Source organism: Henckelia pumila, unplaced genomic scaffold (genome assembly GCF_033568475.1).
Source record: "Henckelia pumila isolate YLH828 unplaced genomic scaffold, ASM3356847v2 CTG_512:::fragment_1, whole genome shotgun sequence".
NCBI lineage: Eukaryota > Viridiplantae > Streptophyta > Magnoliopsida > Lamiales > Gesneriaceae > Henckelia > Henckelia pumila.
Window position 1 is genome coordinate 101,289 of NW_027331851.1, and position 25,786 is coordinate 127,074.

The 25,786-nt window shown below is 34.4% G+C and overlaps 2 protein-coding genes across 7 annotated transcripts; one reads left to right on the plus strand and one right to left on the minus strand.

Annotated features, from left to right (window-relative positions):
• Positions 1-4,756: 4,756 nt before the first annotated feature.
• On the plus strand, positions 4,757-7,015 carry LOC140872936 (uncharacterized). Its single transcript, XM_073275859.1, has 7 exons — positions 4,757-5,048; positions 5,412-5,734; positions 5,808-5,924; positions 6,069-6,243; positions 6,294-6,358; positions 6,455-6,533; positions 6,648-7,015. The coding sequence occupies exons 1-7, from the start codon at positions 4,757-4,759 to the stop codon at positions 7,013-7,015; spliced, it is 1,419 nt and encodes a 472-aa protein (XP_073131960.1).
• A 12,571-nt stretch (positions 7,016-19,586) lies between these two features.
• Positions 19,587-23,112, minus strand: LOC140872937 (uncharacterized). 6 transcript variants are annotated; one of them, XM_073275865.1, is made up of 9 exons: positions 22,787-23,112; positions 22,035-22,070; positions 21,347-21,443; positions 21,216-21,263; positions 21,093-21,139; positions 20,229-20,295; positions 20,080-20,123; positions 19,922-19,979; positions 19,587-19,843 (listed from the first exon to the last, which is right to left on the minus strand). In XM_073275865.1, exons 3-9 carry the CDS (start codon positions 21,404-21,406, stop codon positions 19,787-19,789), a joined length of 381 nt encoding a protein of 126 aa, XP_073131966.1. In that variant the 5' UTR covers positions 21,407-21,443; positions 22,035-22,070; positions 22,787-23,112; the 3' UTR covers positions 19,587-19,786. The 6 variants fall into 6 exon arrangements, with proteins under 6 accessions (XP_073131966.1, XP_073131965.1, XP_073131963.1 ...); XM_073275864.1 differs by lacking the exon at positions 22,035-22,070 and adding an exon at positions 22,559-22,607; XM_073275862.1 differs by having other exon boundaries at positions 22,012-22,070; positions 22,787-23,111.
• Positions 23,113-25,786: the final 2,674 nt, after the last annotated feature.

Consider the following 25,786-nt stretch of genomic DNA (forward strand, 5'->3'; position numbering starts at 1 on the left):
TTTAATTATAAGCATGACGTGTATTGGTGATAGAAAAATGAAAGAAAAAAAAATTACAAATCATGAGCATGCTGTGAAAAGATGAAGAAGAAAAATATGATAAACTCGTGCTGATAACGTGTTGTAAAATAAAGGAGAAACTAACCAAATAATATGCAAAAAAATATGCAAAGAAAACAAGTAAATTCCCAAATAATATGCAAAGAAATATGCAAATAAAACAAGTAAATTCAATCTATCAAATGTGTTACACGAGTGACCTATTTATAGGTACAAGAAAATAGAGATAAGATCAAATAAATTGATTTGATCACGATTTTATATCATCTCTTTGAAATTTGAATATAACTCTATAATAACTAAACTTTTTATTATCTTGACATCCATAATATTATAACATCATTTTCATTTTGTGTTATAAATAAGTGAATGTGAAAAGTTAAAAATGAATTGAAATCAATATTGTCGTGATTATTGTTCGATGTATCAACAACGTTCAATCTTATGAACTCAATTCACAGACTTATCTCTCACTCAATGAACAATCACTCAACTCTCACGGGACAGATCAGAATTAACAGAACAAGAAAGAAAAGTAATCAAGAGCACACAAAAGAATTACGTGGTTCAGTGATAATCACCTACATTCACGCGAGGGCAATCTCTTTTATTGAATCAACCAAAGTTACAATCACCAAAGCTTTACAATAATGGAGTCAAAATAAATCAAGAAACTCTCAACACTCTGATCTCTTCTATTCTCTTTGTAGCTTCTTTTTGCTCTTCTGGTTTGGGTTCTCAATTGTTCTGTGTCTTTCTCAAGAATTTTGGATCATCCTTTTATACATGCATGCAACAGGTTATATCTCTTCTTGAAACCTGATACTCCCGGTTGCCCCCAAATTGCTCTCTAACCACTTGAGGTAGTTAGGCAATCAAGATTACAGCTGTGGTCATCAACTGGTTTTCCAACCACCTAACAACCTTCAAGGGTCAATGAATAAGTCAATATTGAAGACACATTATACCATAATTCTCCACCTTGTCTTAAAGATGACTGCCCTCCAACCCCTCCCTACTCGACTCAGGAGTCTATTTTCCTTTCTTCATCATTTACCAACCTCAAGCAATGAATGTGCTTTCCTTGAGGCAAAGCTTTTGTCAAGACATCTGCTGGATTTTCTTCGGTTGTTATCTTTTCAACTATTATTTCTCCCTCTTCAAATATTTCTCTTAACTTGACATATATACTTAGTTCGTTCAAGGTACACTTGGTTCTTTGATAGGTGTATTGTACTTTGATTGTCACAAAAGATTGTAAAATGATCCTGAGCCACACCTAATTCTATTGTTATCCCTCTTAACAAAATGGCCTCTTTTACAGCCTCGGTGAGTGCAATATAATCGGCCTCTGTTGTAGACAATGCAACCACAGACTAAAGATTTGCCTTCCAACTAATAGCTGTTCCGAACATAGTAATCACATACCCTGTCAATGATTTCCTTGTATCCAAATTTCCTGTAAAATCTGAGTCCACATATCCCACCAAAAATTTGAACTTCTCATCCTATCTTTTGAATAGCAATCCTAAGTTTGTTGTCCCTTTTAAGTATCTAAAAGTTCACTTCAAAGCTTCCCAGTGCTTCATACCTGGATTAGCCATGAATGTGGAAATAACACTTATGGCATACGATAAGTCTGGACGGCTACAAACCATGTCATACATTACACTACCAACCCCACTAGCATAAGGAAGCTTAGCCATCTGTTCTATTTCTGTTTCAGTACTGGGAGATTGCTCATTAGATAGTTTTAAATGTTGGCCCAAAGGTGTTGCTACAGCTTTTGACTCGCTCATATTAAATCTCTGGAGTACTATTTTAATATAAGCACTTTGGCTAAGAAATAAGGTCTTGCTATTTCAGTCCCTATAGATTTTCATTCCAAGTATCTTCTTGGCCTTTCCCAAATCCTTAATCTCAAACTGAGTGTTGAGTTATTTCTTTTAACTTCTCAATATAATTCTTGTTAGCACTTGCAATTAGCATACCATCAACATACAAAAGCAGAAAAATCAGAAATTCTCTTCCAACTCTTTTCCTATAAACACAGCTGTCAAATTCGCTTCTTGTGAATTGAAATTTTATCATGAAGTCATCTAATATCTTATACCACTGTCTAGGACTTTGTTTTAGCCCATAAAGTGATTTTCTCAGCTTACATACCTTGTCTTCACTTCCTGGTGTTATAAAACCTTTAGGTTGCTCCATGAATATTTTTTTCTTCAATTTCACCATGAAGAAAGGCTGTTTTGACATCTAACTGTTCTAGTTCAAAATCTGGTTGGGTCACCAAAGCAAGTAGCATCCTTATAGAGCAGTGTTTAACAATCGAAGAGTAGATCTCATTAAAATCCACTCCTATTTGTGTGTACCCCTTAGCAACTAACATTGATTTGTATTTCATGTCCTTGACCTTAGCATTCTCATGTTTTATCTTGTAAATCCACTTGCACCCCAAGATCCGTTGTACTATAGGTTTCTTCACCATCTCCCATGTATTATTTTTTTATCAAAGAATTCATCTTCTCTTGCATTTCTTCCTGACAATACTTCTTCTGTTTACTAGTCACAACCTCTTTATAGTTTGTTGGTTCAGAAAATTCTATATGCTCAACTGTGAGAAGTGCATATGAGACTAAGTCTGCTTGAGCCAACCATCTTGGAGCTTTTATTTATCTTCTTTGCCTGTCTCTTTCTAACATATATGTGCTAAGATCCTCCTCAATTTGATGTTCACTGGTTTCATCAGTTTATGCAGCAATAGATTCAGGATGGGTTTCCTTTCATTTGATCATATTTTCTTCTTGATACTCCACCTCAATTTGATATTCATCACCGTGCAAACTCTGTCTCATTTGAACTGGTTTTTCTTGATCAAAACCTGTAATGTAATATCTCTTGAGTTAAAACACTTTGGACCAGAGACCTCAAAGTTCCATACCTTGTACCCCTTAACTCCTTCAGGATAGCCTATGAAAACACATCTCAATTCTCTAGCATCTAGCTTATCTTGTTTGAAATGAACATAAGCTAAGCATCCAAACACCCTGAGACTCTTATACTCAGCTGGTTTCTGATGTGATGATATTTTCCTATGTTTGATTGAGTTAATTTGTGATGATTAGGTGTATTTTGAATGGCTAAATTCATGTTTTAGTTCTTAATCATTGTATGTGATTTGATATAGGAAAAGAGAATAAATGGAGCTAAAGATGGAAGGAAAGAGCCGAGATAAGAGAATAATTACAAAGCAGCAATGGTCAGAAAATCATTTTTAATTTTAGAAAAATTCAAATCCGATCTCAACTGTTCAGAATGAATTTCAAGATGTTGTAAATCTTTTGTCTAAATTTCAGATCAATCCGACGGCTAGATCTCTGGATATGAAAATTTCAATCTTGCTGCTCGCTGAAAAACAAAGCTGCGCGCTCGATCCGCAAAGTTTAACCGATCGAGCGGGAGCAGAAAGAAAATCTGGACAAAAAGTTGGCATAATTTGGGCGCTCGATCTGCAAAGTTTAATCGATTGAGCGGTGCCAAGAAATATGAAAATAGTAGGATTGGAAAAAGACTCTCGCTCGATCCGCAGACTTCAACCGATCGAGCGAGACGACCTGTTTGGGAAGAAATCTGTAAATTATAAATTTTTATTTTGTATGACTCTAGCATTAATTAAAATATATATCTCAAATTTTAGAGTCTTGGGAGGATTCGAAAGATCTTTTGGGACGACTAGAAAGCAGGAGAACTCTCTTGGCGGCTAGGTTTCTTCTCACTTTTCTTAGATTTAATTTTTTTTCATGATTTTTTTTGTAAAATTCATGAATATTTTAGGCTAAGTTTTAATACTTGATTGAGAAAGACGAACCCTTGATTTTGTTTATTTATGAGATTCGAATTTTTCATTGTTTAATTCCAAATTGCGTATCAAGAGTTGTTTTGGATTGATTTTCTTGCTTGTATGTGAGATTTTAGGATTGATCACCTTAGGATTTTTCTATACAATCTATTGCTAAATTAGAATTCAAATCCGTAATTGTTTGAATCATCTGATTTTTGAAGCAACTATGCTTAATATTTTCTGCTGTTGGATTTGTTAAATCGTAGGAACAACAATTGACTAGATTAAATACAATCGCTGGTATTTGTGTTGTCTAGATTCATCAGTTTTACTCATTTGAATGCTGTCGTGGATTTAAATCTAATCGCTGGTATTGGGTTAATTTATGGGGTAAGGATTAACTTAGAACGCTGGTGTCTAGTTAACTAAAATTAAGGTGAAACAGGAATTAAATTTCCAATGATGAATATTCAATGTGAATTAATTATTTTTAGGGAATCGATAATCGAATGAATAATTTCAAGGGTGTAGTCGACTGATACCAAGTCTCGTTAGTGTATTGATCTTTCTTATTTTAATTCTTGCATAGTAGTTAGTAAAATCCAAAAAACCCCTTTTATTATTTTCAGTATTTTAAAAACACTATTTAAATTTCACTTTTCTCGTGGGAACGATCCCAACTCACACTACTGCATATTTTGTTATCTGATTTGAGTTGGGTAATTTGGGCGTGATACGACTTAGCGCTATCAAATTTTGGCGATGTTGCCGGGGAACAGTGTTTAATTTATTTGTGTTCTTGTTTTTATTTTTATTTTTTTATTCTTTCCCCAGTGCTTCTCGAGTTCTTTCATGATTTCAGGTGAATCTTCGGAAGAAGAAATTCCATACGACCCGGATATAGAAAGAACTTTGCATAGACGAAGGAGAGAAGCTCGTTGGAGACAAGGAGAGGACGAGCGCGTGGTTGAGGTTCTTAGAGGAGCAATGGCTGACAACGCAAATTTGAGCTTGAGACAACTGGGCACTCCTGACCTGAATCAACAGCCCCTATGCATTACTTTCCCTACCTTAGAAACTAATGTTACCTTTGAATTAAAATCTGGGCTAATACATTTGTTGCCTTCTTTTCATGGTCTTGCAGGTGAAGATCCTCACAAGCACTTAATGGAATTCCATGTGGTGTGCACAAGCATGAAACCTCATGGAGTAATAGAAGAGAAAATCCAGCTGAGATTCTTTCGTCTTTCATTAAAGAATACTGTTAAGGATTGACTATACTACCTACCTCCTAGATCCATTACCACCTGGACAGATATGAAGAGAATCTTCTTAAAGAAGTACTTTCCAGCTTCAAGAGCAGCAAATATCAGAAAAGAGATCTATGACATAAAGCAATTTGCAGGGGAATCACTTCATGAGTATTGGGAGCGGTTCAAGAAGCTTTGTGCTAGCTGTCTGCAGCACCAGATAAGTGAAAATTTATTAATACAATACTGCTATGAAGGTTTATTGTCTCATGACATGAATATGCTAGAAGCGGCCAGTGGAGGAGTTTTTGTGGACAAAACTCCAGTTCAAGCAAGGAATTTAATCGAGAATATGGCTGCCAATTCTCAGCAATTTGGCACCAACAGGAGTGATCCAGTACCCAAACGGGGCAACGAGGTAAATGTTTCTTCCCTTGAACAACAATTGATTGAACTCACGAATTTTGTGCGTCAAATTGCTGTAGGGAGTGGACAAACTGTAAGAGCATGTGGAGTTTGTGCTAAAGTGGGGCATGCAACTGACATGTGTCCCACTCTTCAAGAGGGATCTGCTAAGCAAGTCAATGCAGCAGGAGGATTTCCCGGACCACCACAACATAAGTATGATCCTTATTCCAACACATACAATCCAGGTTGGAAGGATCATCCCAATCTCAGATACGGAAACTCTCCAGTACACCAACTGCATAATCAAGCTTACAGAGCACCGTATCATCCTCCACCACAGCGTCCTCAAATTCCAGAGCCTGGTGAGTCTTTAGAAATTTTTTTTAAGGATCTTGCTACTAATACTTTAAATTTTCAACAGGAGACAAGAGCAAGTATCCAACAGTTGAACACTCAAATGGGGCAGTTGGCAACCGCAGTTAACAGTTGGAGGCACTAAATTCTAGCAGTCTACCATCACAGACAATGGTGAATCCAAACGAAATGTTAGTGCAATCACCTTGAGGAGTGGAAAGGAGTTGAAGGTTCATGAAGAAGTGGTGAAAGAACCAGTACAGAACGAGGATGAAGAGAAATCCAAGGTAGAGGAGGATGAGATAGTTCAAAAAAACGCACCAAGAGGTAAGTTTCCTCCTCTCTCTGAGTCTAAACCCATACCCCTTTTTCCTTAGCATTGAAAGAGTCTAGGAATGATGATGAAATTAAGGGGTTGTATGAAACTTTTTGCAGATGTGAGGTAAATATTTCTCTGTTAGATGCTATTAAACAAGTACCTCTCTATGCTAAATTTTTGAAAGAATTATGTACTGCGAAAAGAAAACAAAATTTAAAGGGGTGTAAAAGAGTTGAACTAGGAGAACAGGTTTCTGCTGTCATTCAGAGAAAGGCACCTGAAATATGCAAGGATCTAGGTATGTTTTCGATTCCTTGTAAAATAGGAGATGTTCATCTTGATACGACCATGTTAGATTTAGGAGCATCGATTAATTTCATGTCATATTCTGTTTATTCTTCATTAAAACTAGGGCCTTTGACTGAAACTGCAATTGTTATCCAGATGGCTGATAGATCTACTATTCATCCTAGGGGTGTGTTAGAGGATGTTTTTGTGCAAGTTGGTAACTTGGTTTTTTCTGCTGATTTCTATGTGCTTGATATGAAAAATAATGATTTTAATAGTCCAGTTTTGCTAGGAAGACCATTTTTGAAAACATCGAAGTCCATTATAGATGTTAACAATGGCACTCTCACTATGGAGTTTGATGGGGAGATTGTTAAGTTTCATATTTTTGATATCCTGAAAATTCCTGGTCGTGAAAGTGTTGTTAATAATATTGATGCTAATGATTACTTGTCACAAGAGCACAAGATAGTTGTGAATGAGGATAATTGAAGGAAGTTATTGAAAAAACTGTAAAAATTTATACAGCTGAAATTTTTCTTTCTGATTTGCAGGTACCTATAACTAAGTCAAAGTTTCCTCCAGATCGAGAAAAAGGAATTCATAAGGGAAAGGAAAAAAGTAGTCCAAACACGGGGATAAGAAAGATATCAAAGCAGAAAAAGAATAGACAGAAAATAACTGCAAAACTGTTCAGATGGGTGAAGGTGGACAAGAGAACTAGATATGAACCACCTTGATGAACTGAAGCATACAGTCGGGCCGACGACTTTAAACAGAGGCGCTGCTTGGGAGGCAACCCAAGGGGAGTTTTTTTCTTTCATTCTTTTTTTTTTTTTTGCATTTTTGCTTACATTGGGGACAATGTAAGATTTTAAGTATGGGTGTGACACGACATAGCGCTGCCAAATTTTGGCACCGTTGCCGGGGACAATGTAAGATTTTAAGTATGGGGGAGAGACTTAGCCAGTCATTGAGAGAATTTAGCCAATTTTTGAAAAAAAAATAAATTTAGAGCTCATAGTTTGTGATGCATTTGACTGTTGAAAATCACTAGCCCATGATGAATTCTAATTGATGACATGCATGATTTTGAAAATAGATGATTTGCTAACCTTGGAACACTTTAATCTCCAATGCAAATTAGACTTTGATATGGTTCTTGAATATTCTTTAGCACGCATGAGTCATGACTTGTGAATTGTATATGACATAGTGAAGGTCGTGTGAGCCTTGTGATAGTCTTAGGAAGTCGCTAACCTATCAACCTTCCTTTCGAGATTAATCGAAAAAAAAATAAAATGAGTAAAGAATGGAGTTAGTAAGGTAAGGAGACGCATTAGAATGAGGATTGAAATTCTAGTCCTATAAATTTCAAGAGCTAAATATGGAGGATAATGTACGGAGTTGAGGATAACCGGGTGAAATTACTCGGACAAGTGAAAAGACCATAAAACTTCTCAATGGTTTAATTTGATGTGTTGGTATGCAACTTGAGCTATTGTGGGTTTTTACATTGAATGGATCTGTGAAGTGTGCATGACACTGGCTAATGACCAAACACACACACACGTTCGGGGCTATATCTCTAGTTGAAATGTCTGGATATTGAACTTGTTCCGTTGTTAGCATTTTAGCGTCTTTTTTGATCATGCATTGAGTTTATTCCTGAGGCACAAATGTGAAAATCATGGTTATTTTTGTTATGTATTATGAGCTCGAGCTTATTTTTAGTTTTGTGTTGCTCGAGGGCGAGCAAGGATTAAGTAGGGGGAGTTTGATGTGATGGTATTTTCCTATGTTTGATTGAGTTAATTTGTGATGATTAGGTGTATTTTTATTGGTTAAATTCATGTTTTAGTTCATAATCATTGTATGTGATTTTATATAGGAAAAGAGAATAAATGGAGTTAAAGATGGAAGTAAAGAGCCGAGATAATAGAAGAATTACGAAGAAGCAATGGTCAGAAAATCATTTTTAATTTTAGAGAAATCCAAATCCAATCTTCACCGTTCAAAATAAATTTCAAGATGTTTTGAATATGTTGTCTAAATTTCAGATCAATCCGACGGCTAGAACTCCGGTTATGAAAATTTCAATCTCGCTGCTCGCTGAAAAACAAAGCTGCGCGCTCGATCCACAAAGTTTAACCGATCGAGCGGGAGCAGAAAGAAAAGCTGGACAGAAAGTTGGCATAATTTGGGAGCTCGATCCGCAAAATTTAACCAATCGAGCGGTGCCAAGAAATATGAAAACAGTAGGATTGGAAAAAGACTCTCGCTTGATCCGCAGACTTCAACTGATCGAGCGAGACTTGCTGTTCGGGAAAAAATATGTAAATTAGGAATTTTTATTTTTTAGGACTCTAGCCTTAATTAAAATATATATCTCGAATTTTAGAGTCTTGGGAGGATTCGGAAGATCTTTTGGGACGGCTAGAAAGCAGGAGAACTCTCTTGACGGCTAGGTTTCTTAGATTTAATTTTTTTTCATGAATTTTTATGTAAAATTCATGAATATTGTAGGCTAAGTTTTAATACTTGATTGAGAAAGACGAACCCTTGATTTTGTTTATTTATGAGATTCGAATTTTTCATTGTTTAATTCCAAATTGTGTATCAAAATTTGTTTTGGATTGATTGTCATGCTTGTATGTGAGATTTTAGGATTGATCACCTTAGGATTTTGCTATACAATATATTGCTAAATTAGAATTCAAATCCGTAATTATTTGAATCATCTGATTTTTGAAGAAACTATGCTTAATATTTTCTACTGTTGAATTTGTTAAATCGTAGGAACAACAATTGACTAGATTAAATACAATCGCTGGTATTTGTGTTGTCTAGATTCATCAGTTTTACTCATTTGAATGCTGCCGTGGATTTAAATCTAATCGCTGGTATTAGGTTAATTTATGGGGTAAGGGTTAACTTAGAACGCTGGTGTCTAGTTAACTAAAATTAAGGTGAAACAGGAATTAAATTTCCAATGATGAATATTCAATGTGAATTAATTATTTTTAGGGAATCGATGATCGAATGAATAATTTTAAGGGTGTAATCGACCGATACCAAGTCTCGTTAGTTTATTGATCTTTCTTATTTTAATTCTTGCATAGTAGTTAGTAAAATCCAAAAAACTCCTTTTATTATTTTCAGTATTTTAAGAACACTATTAAAATTTTACTTTTCTCGTGGGAATGATCCCTACTCACACTACTGCATATTTTGTTATCTTATTTTAGTTGGATAATTTGGGCGTGATACGACTTAGCGCTATCAGTTTCCCACTCTACCTCTCTATTGGTGTCTTGAAATCCATAGCTCTTGAGGGGCATCTATTGATTAATTAGGCTGTTGTAGTTACAGCTTCACCCCAGAGAGACCTAGGCATGTTTGCATTTATAATCATGCATCTTACCCTTTCCAAAAGTGTGCGATTCATCCTCTTAGATATCCCATTTTTTTGAGGGGTTCCAGGTATTGTTTGCGTCTGGAAATTCCATGAGACTTGCAAAGTTGTTGAAACTGCTCTGAAAAATATTCCAGGTCATTATCAGTCCTCAAATGCTTTAGTTTTCTCCCTAGTTTATTTTCTGTTGTGATGAGCCATTCTTTAAACTTATCAAAGGCTTGATATTTTGTTTTAAGTACATAAACCCATACCCTTCTTGAATAATCATCTATGATTGATATAAAATATCTACCCCCTCCATTTGTTACTATTTTTTAGGGTCCCCATAAATGAGAATGTGCATAATCAAAAGGTTCTTTGGTAGTGTGTTTACTATATGTAAAATGTACTTTCTTAGACTTTCCTAGAATACAAGTTTACAAAGATCAATCCCCTGTAATTTATCACCACACAGTAAGCTTTGTTTAGCTATTTCATGTAGCCCTTTTCCACCTACATGACCTAGCCTTAAGTTCCATAACATAGATTTATCAGCTGTGTTTTGTAATAGAGAAGCTCCACCTACAACAGTAGTTCCTAAAAGAACATGCAAAGCATCCTTCCTAATAGCTTTCAAGACAACTAAAGATCCCTTAGACACTTTTATGAATCCATTTTCTGATTTAAAAGCATAACCATTGGATTCTAACAAGCCAAGAGATATTAAATTTCTCTTAAGTTCGGGAATGTACCAAACTTCATGCAGAACACGATCCACTCCATCATGAGTTCTTATTCTGATATATCCGCTCCCTCTTACCCTGCAAGATCTGTTGTTTCCCATAAGAACCAGCTCTCCATCAGATTCCTTTAGCCCTGCAAACTAGGATTTATTTGGGCACATATAAAATGTGCATCCAGTGTCCAATATCCATTCTTGATCAGTTTCTTGATTAGACACCACCAAAGCCTCTGCTGAATCATAGTTTTCTGATGCAACAGCAACCACGTCACTTTTCCTTGGTTTTTCGTTCAAGTTCTTTATTTTTTCAGGGAAAACCCTTTTGAAATGGCCTTCATTGTGGCATTGAAAGCACTTGAACCTTGTACGGCTCTTAGATCTTGATTTATCCCTTCTGAACTTTTGAGTTCTTTTCTCTTGTCTGCCTCTCATGATTAGTATATCACCTTGAGACTAAGTTTGATTTATCCTTTGCAGTTTCTTAGCTTGTATAGCAGATTGCACTTCCTTCAGGGTGATTGACTGTTCTCTACCATATAACATTGCATCCTTGAAGTTTTCATACGAATTTGGAAGCGCATTTAGCAATATTAAAGCCTTGTCCTCCTCTTCCAATTTTATTTCAATATGTTCCAGATCATCTAGGATCTTGATGAACTCGTCAATCTGATCTATCATATTCTTCTCTTCTCGGATTTTGAATGAATATAGTCTATGCTTCATATAGGGACGATTTTCTAATGACTTTTTCATGTACAGGTTCTCGATATTGAACCACATAGCAGCTGTTATTCTTTCTTTTGCCACTTCTCTCAATGGCTTGTCTCCAAGGCATAAATGATTGTACTCGGTGTCTTTTCTTGTATGTCAACCTTTGTCTTTTCTTTTCCCTGATCCTCATCCTTCGTTGAACTAGATGATCCCTCATCTTTCTGCAGCGCATCAATGAGGCCTTGTTGAATCAAGATGACCCTCATCTTGATTCTCCATAATCCGAAATCATTCCACCCATTGAACTTCCCGATATCATACTTCATTGTTCCCATCTCGCAATTCGATCTTCCCACGGACGACGCCACTTGTCGTGATTATTGCTCGATGTATCAACAACGTTCAATCTTAAGAACTCAATTCACAGACTTAATCTCTCACTCAATGAACAATCACTCAACTCTCAGGGGACATATCAGAATTAACAGAACAAAAAAGAAAAGTAATCAAGAGCACACACAAGAATTACGTGGTTCAGTGATAATCACCTACATCCACGGGTGGGAAATCTCTTTTATTGAATCAACCAAAGTTACAATCACCAAAGCTTTACAAGAATGGAGTCAAAATAAATCAGGAAACTCTCAACACTTTGATCTCCTCTATTCTCTCTGTTGCTTCCTTTTGTGATCGCTTTTATGGTTTGGGTTATCAATTGTTCTGTGTCTTTCTCAAGACTTCTAGATCATCCTTTTATACATGTATGTAGCAGGTTATATCTCTTCTTGAAACCTGATGCTCCCGGTTGCCCCCAACTTGCTCTCTAACCACTTGAGGTAGTTAGGAAATCAGGATTACAGCTGTGGCCATCAACTGGTTTTCCAACCACCTAACAACCTTCAAGGGTCAATGAATAAGTCAATCTTGAAGACGCATTATACCAAAAATATAATTTATTGCAATTAGTCATGTGAAATACGGAGATTGCTAAAACAATTCCTAGAAAAAATGATCTATTAGTTCCCTGTGTTTCAAATAAAATATTTAAATCATTTATTCATATTTTGATTACCAAAGGTTGAATATTTATAATATTTAAAGATATTATAAGTGTTGTAAATAGCGGGAGGCGGTGACAGGGTGGTCTGTGACCACCTACCGCCTTGGCTGCCTAGGCGGTTGAATTTTTTTTAAGCATTTTTTTATGGGTAATCATATATAGTCATGCAATATAATAAAAAATAGTCATAATTTTTTATGTAAGATGTGTAATTAAATAATATTTATGCATAAAAAAGTTTCATAAATATAATACCATTTATATAAGGTGAAAAAATGAAAAACAAAAAGAAAGTGGCTAGTGTTTTTGAAATAAGTCAATAACGGATTATTCTATGCTACACCTGGAGTACTTCTCCCCCATGATGTGGTCAAATATCAACCATTGGATCAACACATATGTCAATTTTCATAAAAATATATGGGTCCTACATGATCTAATGATATTAAAATAGGAGGAAAAACACTTCCGATGTAGCATAGACTAACCCGTCAATTACTAGGGTTTTAAAATGGGTAGACTTTGACTAGGTTTTTAAAATTTATTGACTTTTGACTATAATTTTAAAATTAGTTGACTCTTGACCTTTGACTGAATTTAAATATGTATTGACCGCCTTGGCCGCCTCACCCGCCTGAGCGCCCACTACAGCCGCCTCGCCTTCCGCCCCACCCGCCGGACAGCTTGGGCCTCCTGAAAAGGCCGCCTCATTCCAAGGCATGGCAGTCGAGGGCCGCCTACCTCCTAGTGCCTAGAAGGCCGCCTCGATCACCATTTAGAACACTGGATATTATATATCCATCGTATTTTTATACAAAACAAAAAAAAAACCTTAATTTTTTTCACTATCTATAGTCACATACTCTATAATAAAATGAAAAAATGTCTATAATAAAATCAAAAAAATATTTAAGATATAATGTACACTTTTCAAATACCCGGTATTTCTTTAGAATATATTTATTTACTATCTATAATAAAATCGAGAATTACCAATGAAAGATACAAAAAATCCCATAAGTTTGGCATCCAATCCATAATCTTTGCTTTTAAAATATAAAAAAATAAATTATAGATAAAAAAAAAATCAATCAATATAATTCTTTAATTGAATTTAAAATTATATTTTTAAAACTCAAAAAACAAATGTCCACATATATAACCCAAATATCCGATAAATGTTATGTATATTCTACAAAATTTAGCTATTTTGCAATATTTGTATGTATTTATTGTTAAGATCATGGAGAGTGTTTAGAGGGGATAAATGAATACTCTCATATTTTCTTTTGATATTGGCCTGGTACTGGTACTAGCAGCAATGCAGGCTAAACCCGTGCTCAAAGACAAAGTAGTAGTCTACTGAAGTAGTGCAGAAACGTAATACTAGCTAAGTTTTTTGAAGCTAAAAAATAAGTAAAAGATTGGCAACATATTTGTTTCTGAAAGTTCGAAGGATAAAACCTTATATGTCCTCGATCCTTTCTCCTGTTTCCAAAAAGTATCACTAAAAAATTTAATTGCTGGTACACATACTAGTACAAAGTACAAACCAACTTCAGTATGATTTATTTACTGTCTACTGAAACTTCTAGAACTCACACAAAATTTACAACTCCAAACACTCTTTGAAAGAAGACTTTTCTTTCAGATGATTACAATACTTATACTCTGATAAGAATTTTTTCAATGAATCAAAGGGGGACAAATATGATTTGAGGATCTGATATTTCACTTTAGGAGTGCAAAAGTATCTTTCAAGTATGTAGAAGAGAGCTTGTAACTTGATTGGAATTTGATAGCGGGTTCTCTCTCTTTTACTCGAAGGAGGTTCTGAGCCTTTTATAGCTACTAATACAACGTTAATAAATGACTCTATTAAGTATTTCATTTAATGTACCTGTACCAAAAGATTTGTTTTTCTTAGTACGTCATGTACTCCGTATATAAAGAGAGATGTTTTTCGGTTAACAGTTTTTTCTTTTTCTTTTTTTTTTTACAAAAAAAAAACTGTTTTGAGATTTGAGAACCGACAACCGTATTGAGATTTGAGAACTATTAATATATTGAGATTTGAGAACAAAAATTGAACAAATATTCCATACCATTATCTATTAATATATTTCATTCCAGTATCTTTTGCCTTTAGGTGGGTTCAAAAATGGCAAAATTTCTCTTCATTGTGCCAAAGAGGAGGCGTGCAGACAGCAGGAGTGACGGGTTCAAGGGTTGGAGGCTTGGAGCGATTCAGATTTGAGATTTGAGATTCAGATTTTTTGAGATAAGAGAAAAACGTTTCTTCTCACTTTCAAGTTTCAAATATAAATGAAATAATTAAATAAATACTAGTCAATTGAAAAAATAAGGGTCCAGCGGTTTGGTTCGGTTAACCGCAATAAAAAACCGAATCGAATCGAAAACCAAAATTTTAGAAAATCCGAAAACCGAAAACCAAGCCGAATTTTCGGTTCGGTTTTCGGTTCAAACCGAATTTTTGGTTTTGGTTCGGTTCGGGCGGTTAACCAAACCGTGAACACCCCTACTTTTGGATGTGGTTTGATTGCGGGTGAGGATACTGACACTTTTGTATGGTTATTTCATACGTGGCTTGACTGCATGGAGAATCAACCTCCCAAAGGTATTATCATAGATCAGGACAGGGTCATGCAAAATGCTATAGAAACTGTATTTCCTAACACAAGACATAGATGGTGTTTATGGAATATATATACTTAGAAAGTTGCCTGAAAAGTTTGGGTATCACAAAGAAAAAGATTCTATTTTTAAGGATATACACAATTCTGTATACGAATCATTAAATCCTGAGGAATTTGTTCAGTCTTGGTTTGCAATGGTTGACAAGTACAAATTGCACGAAAATGATTGGTTGTCTGGGCTTTTTAAAGAAAGATCACGGTGGATCCCATGCTTTTTAAACACAATTTTTTGGGCTGGAATGCCATCAACGCAGCGTGGTGAGAGCATGAATGCTTTCTTCGATGGGTATGTGCATTCTAAAACCAGCTTGAAACAATTTGTTGAACAATATGAGCGGGCTTTGCGTAGCAAAGTAGAGAAAGAGTTTCAGGCAGATTTACGTTCATATTCCCAGATGATTCCTTGTGTCAGTGCATATGATATAGAGAAGCAATTTCAAGCTTCATATACTATGGACAAATTTGGAGAATTCCAGGAATAGATCACTCGGCTGATGCATTGTAAAGTAATATGTGGCGGGGAATTGCATGAGAGAACAAAATTTAAGGTACGCGAGGATGTCGAGGTCAAAGGAAAAATAATAAAAAAAAAAATTGTGGATGTCTAGTTTGAAATAGAACAATGTCAGATAGTTTGCAATTGCCATTCATTTGAGTTTAGAGGAATACTTTGCAGACATGTTGTGTTGGTTTTGTTATGCAACGATGTGAGATCAGTACCACAAAATTATATCCTTAGGAGATGGAAGCGTGATGCGAATCGCTTGTACACAAGGGTGAAAGTCAATTACGCTGGTTGGATTACTACTCCTGGGCATGAAAAATATGATGTATTGCATCGAGAATTTTCAGAACTAGCTAGTTTGGCTGCGGAGGATGAGGCAAGATTCCAAGAGGTGAAAAGCTGGATTTCTGTCAAGAAAGCTGAGTTCACTTTGAGAACGATATCAGGTCATGAAAGTGAAGGTTTAGTTCAACCACTTAATCCAATGAGATCTGTCAATGTTGGAGAAGTTGGAACCATATTTTCTACTCAAATTCTAGACCCGGAGTGTATGAAGAGAAAAGGAGCCCCTCGCACAGTTCGAAAAAAGGACCATTGGAAACTAGGACAAAGAAAACCAAGGTATTATTTAATAATTTTTTTGCTCGTCATTATTCTCGAAAAATATTTATAGTAACATTCGTTATTTGGCTAGGTACAGAGTAAGTCTAAGAAAGACACGTGTACAAATGTCGGTCGCAAACAAGATATTAATAATTTTACCCCTGTTACGTAAACACTCAATCATGGAGTCGACCTTGGATCAAGTTATAGGTTGGATCATGTAACAACCCCATTACATGCGTATTTTGGCCAACCTGATAATGATGAAACTATTGGTTTGACAAATTGGAGCTGTAATGAGAGCATTGATGCTTTCTTCCATGGAGTTTTGGGACGACTATGAAAAACAAGCTATTGGAACTTTTTTTGGTATGCTTTTGTTTAATTTTTGGGAGGCTGAAAATATGCACTTTTTTTTTTAAATTGAACATGATCCAAAGCTTGTAAATTTAACAGTGCATGTTTTCTTGCAAGTCCTTAAAGCTTGTAAGTGCCCTAGTGTCATGGAACATGTTTTAGATAATTATCACTAACTATTTCAATAACCAATAGCTTACATTTGTTGAAATTGATTTGCTTTCTGAAACTTGACAGACACTCTTGAAGCTTGTGTTCTTGAATAGTTTAAGTTTTTTCATCTTGGTTAGTTTGGTTTTGTTCACCTTGATCACTTTGTTGTGGATAATATAGATTCATCATATGTTATGGTTATTTATGTGGACAAAACTAATATATTGGATGTCATTTTACCTTATGCAATCATTATGAAATCTTCCTTAAGGACTTGAGAGATTTTTTCGCGTATATGATTAAATAATCAAGAGATTGGAATAAAATATATTTATTCAAAGTAAGATATTTATAAACATAGGTAATTCACGCTATACAAAATATAGGATTTTATTGATTAAGATCCAAATATGCCTATAACCAGGTAAATGGATGAGTAATTTGATAATCATCAACATTAAGGTTAACAAGTTTCGTATAATTTCATGATTATTTGCTCAGTAAGATATGGAAGTTGCTGAGATTATTTTCTTTTAAATTTTAAATGTAGTTAGTTTTGGTGGCTAACCACCAGTTTATATTAATTCATGTATTTAGACACATTTTATTTACGTGTTTCTACATCAATTTCAAATTATGGATTATAAATTATGCCAGTAAATTATATAATCATCATTACTGTAGTAGTAACAAACACAAACTTTTTCAAAATTTTGTTCAGTGGCATGTAATAAAGAATTTTAAGGCGTCATTTTAAGAATTTTTTAGGCTTTATTTTAAGAATTTTTGGGTCCTAAATCATTTATTTGAGACATTTTAAGAAGCATCAACTGCTACGTCATTTTGCTTTAAAAGTGCAAAATGATTTCCAAAAAATTGAATTGTAGGGTAATTTGGTCATTTTAGAAGTGGGTGTACAAATTGATGTACAATAATGAATGTACCTCTAGCATTCTTGTAATAGATATACAGGCAGGGAAATCACAATTCTTAATAGATATATCAAGAATTATTTGATTAATCACATTATCCTTTCAAAAAAAAATAAAAATAAATAAAGATATAAGAGTAAAATTATCATTCAACTAATATCTATACTATAGTATGTATAATAGATGTGGGTCTTATAGTAAACTTTTTGTGTGTGTCAAATTACACCAAAATTTTTTTCTCATTTTAACCCCTAAATTTTACTCATATTTTTTTCGATTTATATCTCAAATAACTAGTATATCCTCATTTTATCTAAAATCGTTATCTTATTTTCTTTTTATCTTATTTTTTAAATTTCATTATCCATTTTTATTAAATTATCCAAACATATTTTTACAAATTCTCTTTATTTTTTAAAAAATCACATGTTTTTTACTATATAATTTTTTTATTTTTTTTTAAAATAATTGAATTGTTGAGCACAAAAAATCATCACGTGTCACGGTTGCTAGTATTTATAATAGAGAAGAACGAGAAGAATAAGATGTTACCTTCTAATGATTAGGAAGGCTATTATTCATCCTCATCTTCTATTTTATTCATAATGTAAGGGGAATCCACTCATCCAGTGCCTCATTGCTGCATTTTTCCATCTATGCTAGCATATGGGTAGTGCCTATGTATGAGATCCAATGATTCATATTTTTTTGCAGTTGAGATCATCTCATTTAAGATGATCATATCAAAAGCTAAAAAAATGAACCGTTGGATCCTCATTCGAACACTACCCGAATGAAGTAGCATAGACAAAACCCAACTTAAAATGCAACCAATTAAAAAAATTTAAGTATATGCTACATAGTAAGTTCCTTTTAATTTCATAAGCAAAAATTTAGGTGCGACAAAGACTATCAAACATGAGCAGGCATTCGAATCTTTGTTCAGTTCTTCAATTTTATTATTATTTTGCTTTAAAAAAATTATTTCATTAAATTTTGGTACCACAATTTAGAATATGTCCAAATTATTCTTGATTTGTAGGGTGCAAGCTCTGATAGAGCACAAGAATTTAGAAATTTTTTTTGGAAGCGAATTTAGACATTTTTATATCATTATCGTTTCTCCGGGCTGAGCACGTCCAACCTAATAAAAAAACAATAAACATAAGGGCATCATTGCGACCACAGAACCCCTCGAAGAAAATATTTTCAATTCGATTCTGGGAATTTATGGCTTACTAGAAGACATGATCAGTGGTTTACTTTTGTGCGTTCTTCACTTCCTGCCTAAGCATCAAGCAATCAACTCGATTTGACAAACACTCCCATGAAACGGTCTCACGGATTAATTATGTGAAACGGGTCTCTTATTTGGGTCACCCATTAAAAAGTACTACTTTTTATGCCAAAAGTATTACTTATTATTGTAAATATGGGTAGGATTGACCCGTCTCACGTATGAGATGGTCTCACAGGAGTGTTACTCACTCGATTTTGGATGATATCAGCATGAGGTCACTGTGACGATTACTATTACCAAGCTGACCATAATTATAGTGTTGACTTTTACCACAGCATTCACCAGATCTGATTCAAGTTACATATTAGAACGATTTGGCAACTTTTTGGAACAAGCAACACTGATAGGTATTGTCAAGACAAAATAAACCAAGTCCCTCCTTCAAACCAAAATGCATCCTGAAGTACGTGTACAACAAGAGATGAGTAGGTGCTCTAAGAGAGTATCTAAAGTTGAATAACATGTATCAAAACACGTGAGGTCCATACTTTTTCCAGGGTGACATTCCCCGAAAACATGGAACACCTTCTAGTTTCTTATAACATTAGTGGCATATTATGCATTCAGATATTGTTCAAACACACGGTTTAGGAAGCACTGTGTTGCTTTTATATCGATCATTTAGAAATTCCTTGCGTTCCAACTTTATTCCCAAGTGCTAAGCAAGATAAGTCTAAATGACAATGAACTTACTAATGTATTTCACTAAATTGGCTTGCTAATATTAAGCACCTATAGCTCTTACTTTGGCCGCTATATCCGACCTAGTGTTTGCGCTTCACCACATCAACTGATCTCAGGAAGTTTCTCCTTGATGGTGGAAACAATGGCCTTCATAGTTTCCTGCATTAAAAAAGATAAATGGTAACAACCTCAATTGCCTTAATTCCATACCATGAAAAAAATTTATATGCAATCTACCATTGAGTGGTCTCTGAGCCCAAGAGACAATACTAATGCTTTGGTTGATCCAGTGTCGCTGAGTGAGTGAGAGAAGAGTGAGAAAGCCATCAAACAAAGTTTAAATAACATAGTATTTGAACAAGAATATTACAAAATGATGGAATTTGCTAATTTACCTCATGTATTGTATTATTTGTCGAGCACATGCAACTAGCATTGGCTGCACAATGATCCTTTGGTGATCAGTATCTTTTCTTAATAAATAAACCATGAAAGAATAAGTAAGCAGATAGATACATTAGTCAAGTACTGCTACTGTAATTACCTCGTTTCGTTTCCCAAATACTACAGTAACATTGAAAGTAGGGGCAACAGCTAGGCCTTCCTCTTTCCTGACAATCAATACCACGACCAATTTTTTTTCAATTTTATTGGGCACATCCACACCGATCAACATCAGGATAAACACAACCATGGAAAACAATTCAACACGTGTGTTGACACCAAAAGTAGATCATAATCCCAAGCTTAGATAAATCAAAAATGGCAAACTCTGTGTTCATCAGTAAGATCAAATGAAAATACACTTAGTTCGTTTCCTTGTAACTAGTAATTTCAAATGATGTACATCTTATATTGTGGATTGCTGGCTTAATGAAGAAAACTTGGGGTTCAATGTCTATACGTCAATTCAAAGTTACACGTAGAGCATATGGGAGTGACAGACACACGATGTGAAACGCTCTTCGCCTGTGCACGTGGACCCCAATAAATTTGATTATACCCGTGTCTGATCAGCTATTCACATATGATACTTCTGCTGCTAGGTGATTAAAAGAAATACAAAATAAAACAATGTGTGACACTACTTCTTGATTCAGATCCTCCAATGCCAACCCGGATGCACAGCAGATGGAACCCAGAAAATTTCGAACAACAGTAAGCATTTGTACCGAGGTCACAATGAAACTCATTGCAGCATTTCTATCATCCTTACAAGTTCTGCAAACTCGATGTGCAAGACAGAAAGATATTATGATGATAACTAGGCCAGGGCAGAATCATATCATAACTACTTACGGTCATAATGAGGTTTATAAAATATGAACTGAATCAATTCAACTAGTAGGAAGAAAAATTTCAATCATTAATGCAAGATAAAAGTAATGTAACTAATGAAAAAGCATACCTGGCAAACAATATTGTTCCCATGCTTCCAATCTGCGAAGCCAAAACCTGAAATAGTTTGGAATGATTAAAATGTGAAGCGCGCTCCACGGAAATTAGAAATCCATAGGGTAAAGAGATTGACAAGAATGTGATCTGCGTAGCCGCTGATGATGATTTCCGTCTGGTACCCCTGGAAATCGAAAGAGCAAACTAACAGATTTATTGCTCTCAACTATTTGATATCCATGCAACAACAAACACACAACTACTTGCCTGTACATCCAGAGAGATGGAGTTGTGGCGCACCAGGAAACCGCCGTCCGATACTTCCATTTCTTTCTCCTGAACTAGTAGGGTAGGATACAATATCCTGGACCCATGTACAATATAGCCCAACCTTAAATTTTGATCCAACGTTCTACATTCTCTCTCTCTCTCTTTCTTCTCTTCTTTTTTATTTTTTATTTCATTTGTTACATTGTACAAGGGCAATTGTGAGAGCCCGTCCTACTGATTAACGTTTATTCACCAAACAATCAAGATTAATAAATGTAAACAGCGAAAAACGAGTTAAAATAGAGTCATATCATTACTCGCTGGATTGATGACTCAATAAATCTCAACAGATTGATATCAATATCAATCAAAGGAGTCGAGACTCAAAATGCTATGCAACACAGTTAATGTGCTTATTCGACGAATATCCTTAAAAGTTTTCCAATAAAATTTATTTAAACAAAATAAGAATTTATTTTATTTTTATAAAAGAAAATAAGGACTATTCTCGAATCTGCTCATTAACAATTAACAATAAGCATAAATAAGCATAAATGCGTGAATGCAACACATCATCCACAATAATCACATGAAGCACGTCACGACTCATTATAAAATATTTGGCGTCTTTCCACGTCGTAATAAAAACAGTTCATGCTAACCTCAACCGAATTACTTAAATTACCACAAAACTCTTAAGGACTTCCCGGTGACTCCGAACCTGTTGTAAAATCATTTATTTCACATCAACTCCAATTTAATTGCAAAAAACCAAGAATATAGCCTAAAAGTTCAAAATCCATAATTTAGGCTTTAAGTTTCCTAAAACTTGTGACTCACAAACTAAAGTTCCCAAAATAATTATTTTTTGTTCAAACGTCGCAAAACTAGAATTTAAAAAGTTTAATATATGTGAATTCCTAAAATTCCTCAACTTTGCAAATTGTTTCTAAATTTATAATTTATCTAAACCAGTTCCAAGATGCGTACTAAAGTTTCCAAAATAAAAATATATATTTTGTATCACCATAACTTCGAAATACCCAAATATCGAATACGGCTCTAATAATCGAAATACCCAATTTCATATAAGCTGAAATTTTCCTATAAATGCTACAAATTTCGAAATTATCAGTTAAAATTTATAATATACCTAAACATCCAAACAATGAATAATAACTCTAAATCCAAAAATCCGCAGAATAAAACCTGGAAATTCGAAATAATGCCCAAATAAATCCTGAAAAATTGTCAACACCTTGAATCCTCCAATATAGTACCAACAAACAATAATTTAACACATATCAATTATAGGAATTTGAATGGACCAATATACCCAAATTTTAAAAACCCTAGAAATCGAAATACCTTAAGAAATTCAAAATCTAACTCAGAACTACCAGAAAGAGCTGCAGGCAGCTTGGAACTAAGCTTTACCTCACTAATTCCGGCGAAAACAGCGGCGGATGGGAGACGGCAGTTTCAATACGGCAAAGAAACTTCGAAAAATATATAGCACAAGAAAGCGGGTTTTTTTTAAAAATATTATATAACAAAAAAATATTTATAAAAACATAACAAAATTACAGGGTTTGTAAAAATATAATAATCCGGGACTTAAAGTCTCAGATTTAACAGCTGTAGGTGTTGACCACACATCAAAAATTATGTGGGTTCCACATCAATTATATGAGACCCACATGATTTTGGGTCAATAAATGGCAACTATCTACAGAGGGGGTAATACAACAGGGATGAGTCAGATCTATGCCAAGTCCCAAAAAATGCTTTTTTATATTTAAAAAAATAAGAAAAAAAAAATGAATTCGGAGAAGTCAGCTCCGGATTAATAATGACCTTCCCAATCCCAATAAACGAGAGTACGTTGATCCACTCGTTCCACTATCATTTGTCTCATTCCATTATTATAATGATATTTTATATACAAAACTATGATAAACAAGTTTTTCTTAATACTATCATTTGTCTCATTCCATTATTATAATGATATTTTCTATACGAAACTATGATAAACAAATTTTTCTTAATTAAATAAGAACGGGGTGATATTTATAAAAACAACATAATTATCTAAGTGTTTGATTTTATTTTTTATTAAATTAATTAATACTCAGTTTTTGAAAATAAAATGTTATAATAAAAAAATTCGTAATTTTATTGAGTATTTGTTGTGCTATGACATAAGAAATTAACACTAGTTTATTTAATAGAATTTGTACTATTTATTTTGTGCATTAAGAATTATGATAAAACTGATATAATTATTAGAGAGATTGCTACTATAAAATAATATTAAAAAAATGATATAATTATCCATTGCTACCACCAAAATTAAAAACATGTTATTTAATATATTTTGAAAGGTAAATAATTCTCCTCATATTTATCAAAAATATACTTTTTGCCAAACGTAACAATACACATTATATATTATTAATTAATCACTTTATATTCCAACATACCAATAAATTACATATCTTATATTTCGTTACTCCATTTTAAATTTGAAAACTCATTTTTTCTAAAATGATAATAAATGAATTTATTAATTTTTAATTAGTTAAAATTATAGGTTTTGTTTCTAAAATGTGTCAAATTTTTATTTACTTTTTTTCTCGTTAATCTCTTTTATAAATAAATTATATTATAATTTAAAAATTTGTTATCAATTTGTTAACCTAGTAAAAAATCATTATAAATTGTGAACAACAACATTAATAGGGATCTGAGGTGTCCAGGAGTCGTAGCTAGGCTGTGCTCAAGCTCTGGGATATGCGTCATCAGCGGGCTGACGACGGACAAAGGTATAGCTCTGGCTTTTTATAGAAAATAGGGAGTGTGCTATAGTTTAATTAAGATTTTTAGAGCATGTTAGGTGATGTTTGGCATCCTAGTTAATGCATGGTATTTATGCATTGTAGTGCTGCATGGTAGTCTTGGACCTAGAGGGGAGCTTCTAAGATCTGCCTTAGTAAGATATGGAAGTATTATTCGAGATATCCAGATTGAGTATGCATGTATTATGTGTTTGCATGGATTATGTGATTGCATGTTTTATATGTCTTATGTACAGCATGTCACGACTGTATGTTACATATATGAGAATATTGAGCCTATAACTTAGAGGTATCCTGTAGTAAGGCGCTGACCCTACAAGTTTATTGATGGTTGGATACATAAATCTTGTGTCAGGTCACCGTGATGGTTGGACACTTGTACTAGTATCAGGTCACCATTATCCACTGGGTATATGAGCCATCTCCTGAGGCGACGATGCAGCGTGCTATATACCCTGGGCCTGATCTATGAGCTAGTTTTTTGACCTGAGTGTATTGGTACCCAGTTCATTTGCATTCATGCACATATAATAGTATATATTCATACTCTCGTACTGAGAGTGTTAGACTCACTTTCGGTTGTTTTCTTTATCTGGACACTCATTCAATGGGGCAGATGCAGGTTGTTACTCCTGAGGTCCGGGAGATTAGGTGGTGACCAAGGCTAGATGGCAGGTTGACCACTAGACTTTACTTTCTGGTATTGGTTTATTATAAAGTTTCGCATTCTTAAGTCTCTGATTAGTAAGTGATCATGGTATGGGTCACTACAAATAATCAGTTGTTACCTCTGGAATTTGCGCTCGTCGATGAAGAAACTTACGAGTCTTGGCATTGGTTCCTGAGTAACGTTGCAAAACATGTGACAGGAGGTTGTAGATGAGTGTGTCTTATATCTGATAGGCATGCAGGTTTAACAAGTGCAATACAAGATCTCCCCGACTTTAGACCTCCACGTGGTGTTCATCGTTTTTGTTTGAAACATGTGTGTTCTAATTTTAATAATAGATTTAAAAACATTCATTTGAAGGACTTATGTTGGGAAGCAGAGACACAACATCAAATAGAAAAATTCAATGTCACGATGGAAGCAATCAAGTCAAAAAATGTAGCTGCTTTCAATTATTTGGCTAACATTGGACACTTGCTCATGATGATGGTTGGAGGCGTGGGATAATGAAGACAAATATGTCTGAGTGTATAAATAGTGTATTGAAAGGGGCTCGTCGTCTCCCTATTAATGCAATTGTGGAGTTAACCTTGCAGCGATGCGTGCAATATTTCATACAAAGACGGTGTAACAATTTACATGTCCATCTACCATTCTGTCAATCATATCTCTCATTGTACGAACAGAATGACGCACAATTTGCACCCATGAAAACCCATGACTCCATCTATGATATGAAAAAAAATACAATTTACGACATAAATGAAAGTAATAGAAGCATACAAAATAATATTTTCTTTTCAGAATACTTTGCGCCATAAGGTGGGAACGGTAGACCCTGAAGCACATCTGCAACTTGATCTGATTCTAGCTGATTTTGTTGCACCTTGTCTCGCGTCAGAAGTGTAA

Bases quoted from the DNA above. Each gene is read 5' to 3' on its own strand.
- LOC140872936 (XM_073275859.1), top strand. From the start codon at position 4,757: ATGATTTCAGGTGAATCTTCGGAAGAAGAAATTCCATACGACCCGGAT. The intron at 5,049-5,411 runs GTGAAGATCCTC...ACTGCTATGAAG, and splicing joins TTCTTTTCATGGTCTTGCAG to GTTTATTGTCTCATGACATG. The intron at 6,359-6,454 runs GTAAATATTTCT...CAAAATTTAAAG, and splicing joins AAACTTTTTGCAGATGTGAG to GGGTGTAAAAGAGTTGAACT.
- LOC140872937 (XM_073275860.1), bottom strand. From the start codon at position 22,085: ATGATTTTACAACAGGTTCGGAGTCACCGGGAAGTCCTTAAGAGTTTT. The intron at 20,296-21,092 runs GTATGCTTTTTC...ATTGATTGTCAG, and splicing joins GGAACAATATTGTTTGCCAG to GAAAGAGGAAGGCCTAGCTG. The intron at 19,980-20,079 runs GTAAATTAGCAA...TCACTCACTCAG, and splicing joins CAAATAATACAATACATGAG to CGACACTGGATCAACCAAAG.